Here is a 17,809-nt window from a genome sequence, read left to right as displayed (position 1 = left end):
GTGATGGAGGAAATGGGATAGGGGCTGGGGGCGCTGCCCAGCCAGGTTGGTGAATGGGACCCAGGTGAGGAGTGGGACAAGGCTGCAGGAATCTTATCCAGGGGATCAGCATTGTGGCAGTTAAAAATGGCAGTGGGGTGCCTGAAATAAAGATCAGCGAATGAGCTTTAGTTCAAGCACTACCACCACCATTTTTAAGCGCAGGGATGCTTTTAACCAGAGCTGAGCAGGGCAAAAGTGGATGTGGGCTGTGGGCTCCAGGCTCTCCGCCTTGCTGCCTTTGCCCCAGGAGTCCTGCACTGGCTGCATGTCCCCTGCCCACCCAGTAGTGGGAGGTACAACTCGCTGCCCTCACTGCTGCCATGTGGGCAGGGAGCACATGGCCAGTGCAAGGCACCCAAGTGAAAGGCAGCAGAGCAGAGAGCCCAGAGCTTACAGTGGGCAGCCCACATCTGCCCTGTGCACAAATCTGGGGGATACATGCACCCCATGCCTCCCTTGGGGGTTGTATGCAGCTGGGGTAGCCACCCCCCCTACACCCCCCCCACCAGACAAGCTGCCCACCCCAACCCCCATCCATTGCCCTTGCTGGGCAGTACATCCAGCCCCAGCCCCTCCCTCACCCTGGGGGCCCCGATCTGCCCCACCCTCCACCCCTTCCCCTCAAGGTGCTGCTATCCACACTGCTGGCTGCATTCCTAGCCATATGCATGCGTGCAGCTGCACGCACGCACACAGCATCCAGGGGCCCTGCCAGAAGGCATATTATATTTATCAGTTAACATTATCAGCTACACCGGCCAAGAAAAAAGCCAACAGACAATAACGTTAATTTCCCTCTTATCGGTACCAATCCAATATCATATCTCAATATCGGTGAACCTCTAATGTGAATGTTAATTCCTGACATCACTTCTTGGAAATTCATACATGCATGTACACTTTCCTCCCCACCTTACTGAGAATTTTTTTGCATAAAAATAATTTTGGGCGTTTGTTTGTTTCTCAAGGCATATGGCCATGCTGCTTTTTCATGCAAATTGAAAATACTGTATTTCTGAGATGACAACTGTTAAATCAGCTTCAACTGCATTAACAAATTCCTACATAGTTTACTTACTAGATCAAGAGCAGAGCCTCCACCAAGATATTCCATTATTATCCATAACTTTGTATCCTGAAAAAATAAGTAATAAATGCTTAGAACATTGAGTCTCAACTAGGATGCCACAGGATCCTGGGATACCACATGATCCAGGATGATGCAGTGTCACAGGTAAGTGATTGCTCCTCTTCTCTCCCTGCAATGTCCACCCCAGAGTCCCACAGACAAGCAGCATCTGCGACTGTGCCGTACCCCTGGCAGCTCCCACAACAACCCCCATGCGCTTAATAGGGTATTTTGCTGCAGATAGGTGTGCAGATAGGGTGTGGGAGCAGATAAGTGGCCATGGGGTGACAGGACTGCACTTTTCAAAAAGTATTAATAGCATAAGTTTCTTTGCTTACTTGCTTCATTCAACTAAACCTTTACTATAACAGAGATAGGCAAAAAGCAAGGCAAGGTGGCACCCTAAAGACAAATCTGTTAACAAGTTAATCTTTCAGGTGCCACCATCTCCTGCTTTCTGCCTGACTTCAGGCTAACATGGCTAATTATCTCTCTAAAAAAGAAATAATGACAGAAAAAACAAAAACAAATAACAACAATACTTTATTTTTTTATACATTTTCTGTCCCCCGCTTACTTTTCGATGGATATCCATTCCTCTACCCCCATATTGATAGTTATTAATTTGCAAGATGGTATATAATTTTCACTAAAGTATGTTTCCTCAAGAAGAAAAGATGCATACTTACTCCTCATTTATTTGAAAAGGACTACATAAGCTAGCTTCATTCCATTTTATTAACAGTTTCCTATTTTATGTACATATTTCTATGAAAAGTCTTGTCCATCTCCTCTAGGAAGACAAAACTGCCATACCTGGAGGAACAGCACTTCCCCACCCCACCAGGGAGGGGCAGCAGATCACATGAGGTAGTACAGAGAGCTCACACTCCAAAAATATTACACAGATATACAACTTAGGAAAAGGCAGCGATTTCTCTGCAATCCCTGTACAAAGGGAGCCCTTGCAAATTAATTATAAATTGTATATAAATTTTACTATCTATCAAACACCAACAGAAGCAATAATCTACAGTAGAGCCTGACACGAGCTATACCAAAATAATAAATCCACTGCATATCCTCTATGCATTTACTACAAAATATAAGTTTTAACACCATTATTTATCAGGTTTTAACACAGTAACAAGGCCTTCAATTCTGTAAATATTTGGCTTATTTGGTTATATATATATATTTTAGGACAATTTGCAAACCATCACAGCTACAACACCACTGCAACCAAATTCTGTGCACCAATCAATCCACAAATACCATAGTAAAACTGGAAACCTACATATATCAAATGGGGTGCACCAATAGAGATTTTGGGGGCTGATACCAATAGCCAATTTTTTAAGGAGGCATATCGGTTAATACCTATCCAATTTCCAATACTAGCTGTGCAGCTTGAGAAGCAGTGTCCAGATGGTAAGTCTGTTGTGGTGGAATGGGTGGAGGGAAGGAAAGAGCGTTGGGGGTGGGGGACACAGATGAAGGACCCTGCAGTGAGGAAAGGAGTGGGGGTGGGGCGGGGCATGGGACAGAGCCACAAGCACCTCATCCAGGGGGCGCAGGGAGGGGAGGCAGCTCCCACCGCTGCATGCACCCTGGAAGGGCATGGGGGAAAGTCGTGTGCCCCCCAGATCTGTACAGGCTAGGCTGGGCTGGGCTGCACTAGGGGCAGGTGGCAGCAGCACTGGAAGAGGGGCTACCAGGGGCCAGCCCAGCCCCCCTGCCGGGAAGAGCCCAGCACAGCCCCAGCCTGTGGCTACAGCCCGCCCCACCCCATGCAGTTCCAGGGAGCACACTGCCCCCTGCCATGCCCTCCCAGGATATGTGCAGCAGCAAGAGTCACCCCTCTTCTCCCCTCCGGACAAGCTGCAGCTCCGTCTTGTGCCCACCCTGCCCCTGCTGGGCAATGCCTGCCCTAGCCCAAGCCCCTCTCCCTCCCTCACCGTGGGGGGCCCCCCCCACCCTCCTTCCCTCCGTTCTACCACAACAGATTTACCAGCTGGACACAGCTCTCCAAGCTGCCAAGCTATGCTCCTCGCTGTCTACATGCTTGCACAGGACATTTATTGGCTGCATCAGACCAATTTCCGATACAGTCAATTTTCTTTATATCAGTGCCGATCCGATATTGGACTGATGTATCGGTGCACCTCTATACACGACGCGCTTCAGAGACCACATACAATAATGAGAGAATTAAAAAAAGTAGTAACAAATTGTGCTGCTTTATTGCAACAGACACTGCTTTATTGCAACACTCAGCCCAGAGCTGCCCGTACTCTTCTGCTATCCCTGGCAGGCGCTCCCTGTGTAACATGTAAAAAGGTATAAAAGGCTTCTTCGTTTTAAATCTCAAGACCACAGCCAGGACACCAAGTACCCATGGATCTTCATTTATTCAAGCACCCAAAGAATTATACTACAAAAACCAAGACGTAGTGTAGTGTAGTTATCTAGAGAGATTACAATTTGGCCCTTTTTTGTAGTTGTCACAGTTACAGCGATAGATGCATCTGTATTTTTTTCTGAACCCTGAAAGCACCTTCTCAGATGTCAGGTCCCCCACATCTTTACCTATCTCAATGTGGAATTTCACAATCCTCCCACTTTTTAACCAGACACAGAATGGTATGAAACCACATACCCACTTCTTTTGAATATTTTTCCTTTTCTTAAGGAATGCAAACAAGAGCACACAACAATTAGATACCATATTTACAACCAAATTATAATTTATATGAAACAACAGAAACAAAAACTCTTAGAGGAAAAAGAAGCTCTAAACCAGCAGTGTCGAACATCCAGCCTGCAGAACCACTCTATCTGGCCATCCAGACCATCTTGGATCCCACCCGAAATGGCAACTGATGACAAGAGGAAGAAAAAGAGTTGATGCAGCCACGTAGATGGGCAGATCTACCTCCCTGACCACAGGCCTCACACTAGACCTGGAGCCACTGCCAGATGCTCTGGGTCAGAGCTAGAGCAGCCTTTGCTGTCACAGCTTCCTTCTGCCCGGGGCTGGATCTAACATGCAAGAAGTTCTGAGGTTCAAATACAGCCCAGGGTACGAGTTTGACACCCCTGCTCTAAACAAATCATCTCTTTAAATGGTAACTTAGGAAGAAGGCAGCCCTGAAGTGCAGCTTCTCAGTCCAATGCCAGTTTTATCCAACTAGTACCTCTCTTAAACAGACCTTTCCACTTTAGTTCTTTCACTCTTCTTAAAACTGATAGCAGATGTTAAGGCAAATGCATGATTGGGTTCTGAGCAACTGTATATCCCATCTCCCAAAAAATCAAGCAACCTGCTGTGCCCCAGGTATACACAGGTCATGCGATTTTGGGGAAGGGGCATGAAATTCTTCAGACCCCAATCAAGAAACTGCCAGATGCCAGTGCTGTATCGTGGCAATCCTTATCATCAGGACTTGGCAGAGGGCAACCCCAGGTCCCAAACCAAGAACCAGTGCTACACCTAGCCTGATACCAAGGGCAGGACTCTATGAGCCACCCACAGGAGTGGCTGGACAAGAGAGCAAACCTTCTAGGTCAGAGGAAGCCCTGAGGCTCCAAGGCCTGTTCTAGACTGAGATTTGCCCATGGGGTCTATCCCATCCCCATGCTGACAATCAGTTGACTGTCAGCATCCAGATGAGGCAGGTTTAGGTCTGGAACATGCCACACATTCAATGCATGGCTCCATACAACCAGCCACAAAGATGTCCCAGATTGTGTGTTCCATTTTATGCGGAACATCTTTGTGGCTGGCTTACCATTTTATGGCACCACGTGTCATGATGTATATTTATGGCACAACTAACACACCAATCACACCATCAGTCTAACACCCCTGGCTCTCCAGGGACCTAGCATACCTCCTGAGGCTAAAAAGAAAGGCCTACAAAGGATGGAGGATGGGAGTCACCTCCAAGGAGGATTATTCTGCACTGGTCCGGTCCTGTAGGGAGCAGACCAGGAAAGCCAAGGCTGCAACTGAACTCCAACTAGCTTTGAGCATCAAGGACAATAAAAAGTCCTTTTTCAGATATGTGAGGAGCCGGAGGAAAAGCAGGGGCAACAGTGGACCCCTGCTGAACCAGATGGGGAAACTGACAACTGATGCCCAGGAAAAAGCCAACCTATTAAATAGGCACTTTGCGTCGGTCTTTCATCAGTCCCATGGGACGCCCATGCCCGCTATGCGAGAGGGAAGTCCGGCTGAGGGTGATCCCCTGCCCTCCATTAATGCTGACTTCGTGAAGGAACATCTTGAGAAGCTGGATACCTTCAAGTCACCCGGCCCTGACAATCTTCACCCCAGGGTACTCAAGGAGCTGGCGAGCATCATAGCCCAGCCTCTAGCACGGATCTTTGAAAACTCTTGGCGCTCTGGTGTAGTGCCCGAAGACTGGAAGAAGGCCAATGTGGTGCCTATCTTCAAGAAAGGGAGGAAAGTGGATCCGGCTAACTATAGGCCCATCAGCCTGACTTCTATCCTGGGGAAGATCTTAGAAAAGTTTATTAAAGAGGCCATCCTTAATGGACTGGCCGACACCAACATCTTAAGGGATAGCCAGCACGGGTTTGTTGCAGGTAGGTCTTGCTTGACCAATCTCATTTCCTTCTATGACCAGGTGACCTATCACCTAGACAAGGGAGAATAGATTGATGTCATATATCTTGACTTCAAAAAAGCCTTCAATCTCGTTTCCCACAATCACCTCTTGGAGAAACTGGCCAATTGTTGCCTTGGGTCCTCCACGATCCACTGGCTGGAAAATTGGTTCTGTGGTCGGACCCAGAAAGTAGTAATTGATAGAAATCACTCATCATGGTGTCCTGTGACCAGTGGGGTCCCCCAAGGCTCTGTCCTTGGACCCATACTGTTCAGCATCTTCATTAATGATGTGGACACTGGAGTCAGAAGCGGACTGGCCAAGTTCACAGATGACACCAAACTTTGGGGCAAAGCATCCACACCAAAAGACAGGCGGGTGATCCAGGCTGACCTGGACAGGCTCAGCAAGCGGGCGGATGAGAATCTGATGGTATTCAACGCCGATAAATGCAAGGTTCTCCACCTTGGGAAGAAAAACCCGCAGATTCCTTATAGGCTCCGCAGTGCTATGCTGGCTAGCACTAAGGAAGAAAGAGGCTTGGGGGTCATCATTGACCACAAGATGAACATGAGCCTGCAGTGCGATGCTGTGGCTAGTAAAGCGACCAAAACACTGGCTTGCATCCATAGATGCTTCTCAAGCAAATCCCGGGACGTCATTCTCCCCCTGTACTCGGCCTTAGTGAGGCCGCAGCTGGAGTACTGCATCCAGTTTTGGGCTCCACAAATCAAAAAGGATGTGGAGAAGCTTGAGAGAGTCCAGAGAAGAGCCACACGCATGGTCAGAGGTCAGGGAAGCAGACCCTACGATGACAGGCTGAGCACCCTGGGGCTCTTTAGCCCGGAAAAGCGCAGGCTCAGGGGTGATATGATGGCCACCTATAAGTTTATCAGGGGTGACCACCAGTATCTGGGGGAACGTTTGTTCACCAGAGCGCCCCAAGGGATGACGACTAGGTCGAATGGTCATAAACTACTACAAGACCGTTTCAGGCTGGACATAAGGAAGAATTTCTTTACTGTCCGAGCCCCCAAGGTCTGGAACAGCCTGCCGCCGGAGGTGGCTCAAGTGCCTACATTGAACACCTTCAAGAGCAAACTGGATGCTTATCTTGCTGGGATCCTATGACCCCAGCTGACTTCCTGCCCTTTGGGCAGGGGGCTGGACTTGATGATCTTCCGAGGTCCCTTCCAGGCCTAAAGTCTATGAAATCTATGAAATCCACCAGGGCCTTAAGTCCTACCAAGTCTTGCAGGTTAGCTAAAGGTGGGGAGGGGGACAAAAAAAATTGAAGCTAACAGTGTTTCATCGTTCCTCTCATTTCCTGAGACTGACTTTGAGTTAAAGCAGTGATTCCCATGCAATCACAGTTATCTGGGATCGCTGTTTTCTCTGATAAAAAAAATCCCAAATTTTCAGATTTAAAAAAGTAACCCAAAATCCACATTTTCCCGTGATTAAAATGAAACATCACTATAATATATAGAAATATGTATAGTGGTGTTTCATTTTAAATCATAGGAAAATGTCAATCTTGGGTTACTTTTTTAACCCAAAAATTAGGATTTTTTTTTTTTTTAAACCAGAGAAAACCAGGTCTGTGGTTATAATGAAATCAGTGTTTTGGGAACAGAGCTGCAAGGGTACTCTTGTGTTCTTAATCCTGTAAATCTGATTAACAGCTCAAAGGTATGAATTGCTCCTGTTCATTTCAACAGTACATTATCTGTGAAATTAAATAATAGTTAATTATATTGACATTTAAATCTTTTCACTGCTGATATACTCCTAAGAAATATCCAGTTAAGAAGTACCATAGGTCAGATTCATGTTCTGAAGCAAGATAAAGCAGCTGGATAATCACAAGGAAGAGCTAAAAGAACAATAAGCAAGACACTTCAACTAATTTCTGACCCAATGAAAAGTAAGGGTAATACAATCACCAGGGCAATACAGATAGCCCAGTGCAAACCTCCCAGTTTCACCTTTCCATCTCTCTTGCTGTCCCCAAATTCCTCAGCATACATTTCCCCCACCATCACGTTTCTCCTACATACTCTATGCTCTCCTACATTCAGACAGCTGTGCTCAAATTCATTTCTATCCTGTTCTTCATGTTGTTTTTCACACACATTTCCCCCTTTTACCTTGCATCCCTGTTAAGCAGATCTGGTGTAAAGGGCTGGGTCTTTTTTTAAATAAATATTTGAATTAATTACTTTAACTAAAATTATATGCGACAGGGACTGTAGAATGAAACAAAGTCTTGGCTTCCTTAAAAATGGCTGTTGAATTGTCGCATCTTACAAGACTGCCTACTGATGGATGGACTCTTCTGTTGCTATTTATTAAGACGGGTACACAACTTTTTTGGCCGGAGTGCTGAAAAACACCACAATGCCTACCGCAGAAGGTGCCAGAGTGCCGGCATGGCAGAAAAACAAAATTAGGGCAAGGGGTACATGGCAGGATGCCCTGCTTGTGCCCCTTGGCCCCCAGCCCTGCCGCCCTGTGCCCCCCAGCCCTACTGCCCCTGCCCCCCCAGGCTCTGGGTAGCTGTTGGAGCCCAGGCTGCTCCCAGCAGGGCTTGCAGCATGCCAGCTGTCTGCTGGGAGCAGCCCAGGCTCCTGGCTGGCAGCAGCTCCCCAGAGCCAGGGCCGGCTGCAGCCAGGAGGCTCCAAACAGCTGTGCCAGGCTCCGGCATCAGCTCCGCACCGGTGCGTGCACCCGCGCATCAGAGCGGGTGGTGAGGGAGGGGCCTGAGGCAGCGCAGCCCCAGTCTCTCCCCTGCTCCTGGCACAGATGTGAGGGCGGGTTCCGGAGCCCGGTGCAGCTGTTTGTAGTCAGCCCGGGCTCTGGGCAGCTACAGCAAGCAAGCAGGGGGCAGGCTGCAAACAGCTGCACCGGGCTCCACAGCTCCGGCATCACCTCCGTGCTGGCGGCAACTGCATGGGCACCTCGGGGCAGGCTCCGCTGTGCTGGGAGCAGGGGAGAGACTGGGGCTGTGCTGCCTCAGGCCCCTCCCTCGCCACCTGCTCCGATGTGCAGGTGCACATGCCTGTGTGGAACTGATGCCAGAGCCTGAAGCCTGGCACAGCTGTTTGGAGCTGCCCAGCTGCAGCCGGCCCCGGCTCTAGGGACCTGCTGCCAGCAGACAGCTGGGATGCTGCAAGCCCTGCTGGGAGCAGCCCAGGCTCCGTCGCTGGCAGCAACTACCCAGAGCTGGGGCTGGCCGTGGCATGCCAAGCAAAATGGCCTCACGTGCCATGCTTGGCACGCATGCCAGGGGTTGCCGACCCCTGTATTAAGGCATACTTCAATACAAGGCAGGGGCACCAGGCTTGTTCTGAATCCATGTGTAGTCCTGACAAGAAACACAAACTTCTTTAATCATCAGAACTCAACTTCTAGGCTTTCAGCATCTAGCACCTAGGACAACCATTTCCACTGCAATTCTCAATCATATTTGTTACTAATCTTGTAATATTTCATTCTCATCGCTGAAGCAAAAACTACATTTCTTTGTCCTTGATGCTATGAAAGCTGTACTATGACAACACCCCCATATAAGACACCTTGTTTTTGGACTGCAGAATGTAGAGATTTTTTTCTTCCGGTCATAGCCAGCTGTGTGACAAAGTTCCTCTGGAAGCAGCGTCCACAAGTGTGAGATCCCAGGATATACTCTGAGTGAAGCAGCACAAACTTCCTAGTGTGGCAGGACAGCAACAAGGCTAGGTCCCAAACCCATGCAAAGGCAGTAGCAAGACTAAATTCTTTACTGTAAATAATTCTTGATATAAGTTTATGTAAATAATGAAATATCCCAAACCAGCCTTGTAAAGATCATAGAGACCAAACGTAGCAGCTCGCTGCCAGCCAGATCAGTGGTTCTTCAGCAAAAAGCTCCCGCCTGACCAGCAGCTTGAGAAGGTTAAGACTGGGCTCTATCCCTGCTGGTTTGCCGCCCCAAGGAGAAATGGCAGCCATTTTAGCAGTCTCCTATTCTGCTTGTACTACAGGAAAGAAAAAACAGCTTCCCCACTTAAGAGACGCATCTCAATTCTGCAGGGATGATTAGGGGAGAAAGCATACACGTGTCATGCAAGTAAAAACAATATTTAAGTAAATGTCCAATGGTAAGATTGAAGGCGAGTTGCACACAGAAGCCAAACTTCAGATCTTACCATCAGACATTTATGTTGAAATATTATCTATAGACTTCTCAAAGTCTGACATTCTGAGCTCTGATTTTAACTCAACAGTTATGCCAACCCCTACGCTTATGGCCTTATCTCCAGTAAACATCTTTAATAAACTTACTATTGTGTCACTGTAGATGTGGTATGGCAGGATGCACAATTGTTGACATCAGGGTAAGATCACATTGTGGCATGAAATAAGTCTGCAGTCATATTATGTTAAAATACCCGCTAGCTTCCCATCAAAAAAGGGAAAAGACCCTCACAAATCTACTGTACTTGACACACAATTACACCTATAAGAGTATGTGAAGCCTGTAGGGCCTTAAGAAGACATAAGGTGGCAATTCTACATAATTCTATCAAAACGCTCTCTCTTCCTCTCATACAAGCAGTGACCTACAGCAGATTTACTGAGGGTGAAGACACTGAGGTTTTATATGGGGGAGCAGGACTATCTATCCATGCTAAATTTTTTAAAAGAAACACAATTTGAAGTACTATGACCATTATCAAAAGGAGATTATCCTATGAATACTTCAAAATGCTCCCCTCCCCAACAGTATTGCTTTTGTGCTGCTTGGGTTTAGTTTCTGCCAACTGTTCCTCATCCATTAGCTGAATACCTCCTAGTACTAGGACATCTTGGTGGTAGTGGTATGCCTGAATAATGCTGAAGAGCAGGTATATTGTGTATCATCTGAATATTGTTGGCACTTGACTGTCACCTGAACTCAATTAGTGGCTGCATACAGAGGTTATAAACTATCAGACAGAAAACTGACCACTCGTGAAGTCCGAAAGTGAGGAAGCTGAAGGTGAAGGTGCCATTAATGTCATATTAATCCCCCCAAGGAAGAGCTCAAACCACTGTAGCACATTACCTAGAACCCCTGCCACCTGTCTCAAGTGAAACAACAGTAATTGCACGGTCAAGATTATCACACACTGCAGAAACAATCTAGGAGAATAGGGATGGATAACTTGTCCTCTATTTTTTGATAAAAGGAAATCATCTATCCATGCCACAGAAGAGATTTCATTTCTCATGTGCTGACCAAAACCCAGACTGTGTCATGCTTAGAATATTATCCTCTATTATGAGGATTTGTAGTTCATAAAAAAAGTCTCACGTTAACTAGCTCAAACACATGAAGTCTGAAACTGGGCAGTAGTTGGACAGAACTGATGTACAAGGATAAGTGCATCAGTACTAGTTCTTCTCAGCTGGGATTAGAGAAATAAACACTGAGGCAGAAGAGTGGAGAAAGAAACCAGAAGGATAATTTTAGTATCTCTGACTACAGGCCAGCCCCGAACTGCTGAAAAACCAAGCGTTCAGCAACACGAGCGTTGAGCAAAAGCAAAAGTATCTGACGACTGAAGATGGTGACCGCAATTGTTTTTAATGACCCAAGATGGTGACCGCGAGCATTAAAATGAAGCTCGTTCAGCACTAAGTGAAATCACGTATCAATTTCAAATGAGCATTATAGTGAAATAGCACTACGTGAAACAGTGTTAAGTGGGAGTCAGAGGACTCTGGCTAAAAGACAGACAAAAAAGTGAGTATTAGAGCCTTTCTGTCTGTTTCAGAGTGAAAGCACCCATGACATGACATACTGCCTACTGAATCTCTGAAAGTGTTACAGAATTTGCTATACAGTATTCCCAGTTTGTTTGATAGCTACAGATGTACTTCTACAGTTGCCCAAAAACAACAGATTCGCATGAGGACAGCTCTCCTTTGCCAGGATAAAGCAGTTCCCTGATTAACGAGGCAGCTTGGATATTAACATATCTGATAAATGTACTATTCTGACAGTACTTCAAAGTCTCAGGAACTCATGCCTTGTCACTTCTTTGGTTGTTTACATTCTGTAGACATATGGTTGGTTCAAATTAAATCAGCTCTGGAGTAGTCTCAGTGCATAATAAACAACATATAGCTCCCACCAACTGAAATGCCATTCTCAAATATTTAATGTTTCCAGCAGACAATTTTAAAGGATGAATTTAAGGCTTTCAGTCCTTGTCAATGGTATCTGTGCAGATCACCAAAGGATTCATAAATTGCTTAACTGATCCCTCTCCACAATTCAAGCAACTCATCTAGAATGGAACCAATTCCAGTTCCAATGGATGGAATATAGTAGAGGATCAAATTACTGTTCCCACTGAATGATCAAAAAGGAAAAGAAAGGTCTGCAACAAAGCTCCAGCATAAAACCAATTTGAATTACAAAACACATCAGTCACAACGAGTCAAGGACACTTAGCCCTGTTAAATTAAGAAAATTCCAAAGACCTATGCAACCAAAGGCCTATAATTTTTCTATTATGGTTTCGATAAGCTTTCCTTTCTGGGGTGCTGAAAAAGTGGAAGAGATGATGAAAGTGATGCACAAGAATCCACAAGGAGAGGCATAAAATTATCTGAGACATTGCAACAAGAGTGGTCATCATCAGTGATCCACCTCCCAACCATGTTACTTAAGTAAGAAATATTGCAGTCTTTCTGAACTAAAGCAATGCTGCTGCTACTAAGTTCTTACTTATTGTTGCTGATGAAGCAAAATTAAATAGGGCTAGGACATTTAATATGGTCTTGTCCACGGTGAAAGATCTCAGAAAAGGTCCAGAATCTATGCACGGGAAAATATGCTTTTTTTTTGCAAAAAAGAATTCCACTTTACTTCATAAAACTATGGACAAATAAAAAGATTGTTATCTTAATGTTTTAGAACGGAATAAATTGATTTAACCGTTTCAGGTCCATTTTCTTTGATAGCAGGTAGCTCTTAACCTGCAGACTTTTACAAAGGTCTTCACAGAAGAGAAAGGAAAAAAAACAGACAAGAAATCTTCAGGTGCCAATCCATACTACTTTTCTAAGGAAGAAGCTAGTTCTCCACTTTTAAAAACCCAGGTAGAAACATCAGCTTGGAAGGACATGGTTTGATTTGAGTTTTTTTAAATAAACTGACTTAAAGCAGCTCAGTGTTAGAGCCAACACCACTTTTCTGTGCACAACAGGAGACTGAAGAGCTCGTTACAAGCCAAGAGTCAGAGAACCTCCAGCTCCACATGTCTTTGAAAAGTTCCTGGAAAGGGAAACATCCCAGAGTCCCCTCAAAGAAGTGACCCAAGTTCCAACCTTCTATGCATCCCTTCAGGTGCTGGATAGCTCATCTAGAACTTACTAATATTTATCTATTTTAAGGTTTTGTATCAAAAATGTTTTAAAAGTCTTCCACAAAGTAGGCTGGTGATAACAGCAGGCCTAGTGAGTATTTTGCAGTCTCTGGATCTTCCTTTTGTGGTTACATACAACTCTACTTCAGGTAAGTTTGTTTTGTTTTTCAAAAGGGGCCATGATGTTTATGAATGTTATTCTAGCTTTGGTGGAAATACTCTACCTAAGACCATGATTTTGCAACATTTCCTCATCATACTCCAGTTTAATTTATCAAATGCCTTGAATCCAGGTCAGATGAGGCTGGAAAGGGATTGCTAGCCTTGCAAGAGAGCAAGAGGACCTTCATGGGAAAACAAGAGTCTGGACACCTGAGCTGCCTCAGCTATTAAAGATGCAGTTTCAGAATAAATACTGCCCCTGAAAGTGCTCCTTACTACTTATTTCCCCTACCTCATGGCTGAAGACCCATGTTTTGGAGCAGGACCTGAAAAAAAAAAGTCCTGATTGTAGGTACTGTGAAAGGAACAATTCTGTGAAAGAATTGGAACTAAGAACTGTGGAGCTCTACCCACTTTCAGCCTAGAAAACTAGCTCTGGAACTTGAACAAGTTTATGACGTACAAAAATAGTTGGAACAAGACAAGATGCCAAGAAACCTTTACTAGCAACTGCCCGTTTCTCATAACAGAACCTCAACAGAAATATAGTGATTCCAAAATAGAGTATTTCATATATATGAAGGACCGTACTTAAGAAAGTTGTCGTGTTCACTTAGAAAACATGATTATCAGCTGGGAAGGCTGCAAGAGGGAAAAAGGATGGTTTTTTGCAGTACTCTATCAAAACTGATCTAACAAACAACCAACTAGATTTAACTCTAATTAAAGTTCACAACCTATTCCCGACTTCAGAAACCCAAGAACCCTTTTCTTCTGTTTTTAATTTTCCTCATTTTAGAATACAAAAACAAACTAAAGTGAAATCCTCTTTCTCCTCTATACATGCTGTGCTGCTTGAAAAAGACTATCCAGGAGAACCTACATAAAAGATTTATATTTTCAATACTTCTGTTAGAAGTGGCTCTCCCCCTTCACTTGCTATGATCTCATAAGCAGAAAACCCAAGAAACATGCCTATGATCCATCTGCCTAGCACTCCTGCATGAGAAAGAGTAAGAAACTGGGGTCAACTGTGTCATTTTCAAACTACTGCTGCTCCTTTTGGCACATCTGGAAAACTCTACAAGAGAAAAACACAAGCTCTAGGGCAATTCTCCAAACCCGTCTCAAATGTTTTTTTTGTTTGTTTGTTTTTTGGGGGGTTTTTTAAGTGCAGGATTCCTATGATCCTATGCCAACATTAACAACTATGCATCTAAAACAAAGAATACAGAAGTAGTAAAATCTCTGCAAGTTAAAAATTGTTGATGATGTATAAATACAGAATTCATTTTTTTCCCCAGAAAAAGCTATGAATATAGTTTGCTGAATATAGAGGCCTGAGAATTTGAAAAATACCAGTGAATACAGATGTAGATGACAAAAGATCTGGTTACTGAGAAACTGCAGACAGAAATTAAATCTGCTTGATATGAAGGTTATCAGCAAAGGCAGGAACTGTATACTTTCAAGTTTCCTAAAATGAGGTATGCACAAGTTATCAGTTGTTATTGAAATCGAATGAACAGATGGTATTTGCTTACATATGAAAGACAGTTGTGAGCTGATGCAACTCTTTGTTGCTCAATGGGCTTAAGCTCAGCTCTACAAGTCGTATGCATGCAGACGGTAAAGCCCTACAAATGAAATGGATGAGAATAAAAAAAAAGCTGAAAGTGACAGTCCTCAGTACGCTATATATCATTGTTTTTTATTATAAAGGATGGAAAAATGGCTTCATGAAAATACAACCAGCTAACTTCTGGTAATTAACAAGCATACCCATTTCACAGATGGAAAAAAAATCAAGACCAAAAAGAGCTACCCAGTCTCACACAGGAGTTAACAAGTAATACAACTTAAGAGTTGCAACTGTCAAATATGTGCTCTAGACACATTCACCCATGAGAATGGTTAAAAAACTAAAACCTATTATACAATTTATACTATATTATTAAAGTCCCACTCCATCCCCAAAGATTCCTATAAAGAAAGAAAAACCTCCCCCCTTAAGTCCTCTTTTGAGAAGGGTATGTGGCTTTGTTCCTGGTTTGTTTCATGCGATGCTCTCTGGAATAAGAACCAAAGCAAGACCTATAGCTGAACTTTCCTGTGGATCACCTGAAATGAAACCTCATCTCAGTCAGAATGGGAGCAAAGGCTATTTTTCTTAAAAGGACTTAGAGAATATTTCCAAACAGCCCCTCAATTCCACATACAACTTCTCACCAAAAAAATCTAAAGGGAAGAACAGGAATGGTGGCTTATAAAGAAAGTCTTTTATCGTTCAAGAGCATTCTTCTAACTACAAAACTATCCCTGGCACCAGCCACATAGATACAAGTCCACAGATGCATCAACTAAAAATAATTTGCTAGTAAGGAAATCAGATCTTTAGTTTTAGATTCCTGACATCCAAGTCGTATGTTTCTTTTAAATTGAGCCCTAGGCTAAACATTTATTCTGGATACATGAGTAGGTGTAAACAGCTGCACTGCATCAAGAGCCAAGTTCTTCTCAAGGCTGTATCACTGACAAGCATAAAAGTTCCCTTAGGGACATGTTTCCCTCAAAGGCAATGAAATGCAGTGCACACTGCTTCTGAAGGATCCTGTTTTGGAACAATGCTTTCTAGCAATCTATGTTCTCTAACTTGGATGGAAAGAATTAAATGGAAAATAAATGACAGTCAGCCAGAAATCCTTTAAAAAGCTTTCCTTCAAAAAAACTGATGGAAATAAGTACAATTGTCCTCCCTTGATCCCTAAAGAACACGAATGCAGATAGGCTGAAGTTTTGGGCCAGATGTAAACATAACAAGGGAGGGGACAGTAAATGTTGTGTCTGAGTTTAGTACAAACCCCAGAAAGTATATTTCTTTACCCCTACTTTGAGGGCACATTCCAAGTTGAATGGACAAAGCTTGTTCACAAAGAAATGTACTTCCACGAAGCTCAATGGGGCTGGAGCCAGCTGAGAAGGCCCCAGGGAATTCTGGAAAGATTTAAGCAAATATTTTTCATGACAGAGCCGTGAATAGAAGCTGAACTAAAGAATATCAAGCCAGGGATCAGGACTGATGAGAAGTATTTGTCTAGGGAGCATTCTGAGGTGCTTACCTCCTTTGAAGTCTGTTGGCGTCAGGATGAATGCTAGCTGTCCTCGGGCTGCCATCCCTTTGAGGGGAGGGAGATACAGACGAGCCCAAAGGTTCTCTTCTAAAGACAAGTCCTTACTGCCAGCTGGCCAAAAGGTCCCTGCAATCAAAGAAATCATCGTGGTTTTGCATGTGGCGCATTTATGTCCTTTTCAGTAAAGGTTCGTCAGCCAACTAACACGTTCAACCACAAAGAAAGAAAGAAAAAAAATGTATCTGTTGGGCAGCCAAGGCAGAACCAGAGAAGAGACTCAGGGAAGAGAAAAAGAAGTAGGCATTCCACGTTGGAAACTTCAGCAACTCATATGACCAAACATCTGTGATAGGATTGTTTAAACCTAAGAAAATCCTTGATGGACAGTATACGCAAGTAATTTCCTTTCATGATTTAAAAAAAAAAATTATTAGCCAATATTTTATTAATCCTTGACCTTCTTCAGGGTTTGAACACTGACATTTTCATTTCTATACACATTCCCTTTCAATGAGCACTACAACCTAATCTAGCCACAGCAGCAAGTCTACAATGATAAAAATCTTTCAACACTACTACATTTTGATTATCCTCTGCAATTATAGTAGTAGCATATCATTATTTCTTTTAACTCAGTCTCTTTTTAGGCTATAAATCAGTTGCACCATAACTTGCAGAACCACTTGCTAAGAAAAACAGATAAAAGTCTACCCTGTGTCTATCCTGGTAAAGCTCTTCCTATCAGGTCCCAACATGCTAGACCTACTATGTTTAAACTTTTTGGTCTGAGTACATTCCAGGACTATCCTTTTCTATTCCTCTAGAACAGTAAGGACCACCATTACTGTCAGGCATACCACAAGCTGGCCCCACCGCACCCTCCCCAAGTGCAACTCCAATCCCCTGCCTCTGCTCAATCTGTTTGCTTCTTCCTGCACCATGCTCCCTGCCTGATCTCTCACTCCGTCTTCTCCTTCCTGCCCTATCTACTACTGAGCTGCCTATCCCCTCCCTGATCTGTTGGGTGCCACACATGGAGGCTGCCCGTGTCACTTGTGCCACAGCCATCCTTGCTTTAGAACATATCCAGGGTACAGGCCCTCTATTATACCTTTCACAGAAATAGGACCTTCCAACCCACCTGCCTTCGACACCTGAAGCAGCGACTCCCAGAAGGTCATGCTTTCTCAAGCTTCATCCTGACTCTCAGAGCTTCAAACTTATGAGCTCTTTATATTTGCAGTTTACCGCTTCATAAATATACGACAGTGGAAGCAAACATGCACAAAATTTGTAAATAGAGGTGCCCCA

General features: G+C 44.3%; 1 protein-coding gene across 5 annotated transcripts in view; it reads right to left on the bottom strand.

Moving 5' to 3' along the window:
- The window catches only part of STK24 (serine/threonine kinase 24), a 98,435-nt gene that overhangs the window by 42,308 nt on the left and 38,318 nt on the right, over positions 1–17,809 (bottom strand). For all 5 annotated transcript variants that reach the window (XM_006272636.4, XM_059721115.1, XM_059721113.1 and 2 more), the window contains one exon: positions 1,121–1,177. In XM_006272636.4, the coding sequence (XP_006272698.1) occupies positions 1,121–1,177 (57 nt within the window). The remainder of the gene's footprint in view (positions 1–1,120; positions 1,178–17,809) is intronic.

Source organism: Alligator mississippiensis, chromosome 1 (genome assembly GCF_030867095.1).
Source record: "Alligator mississippiensis isolate rAllMis1 chromosome 1, rAllMis1, whole genome shotgun sequence".
NCBI lineage: Eukaryota > Metazoa > Chordata > Crocodylia > Alligatoridae > Alligator > Alligator mississippiensis.
This window is presented reverse-complemented; position numbering and strand designations above follow the sequence as displayed.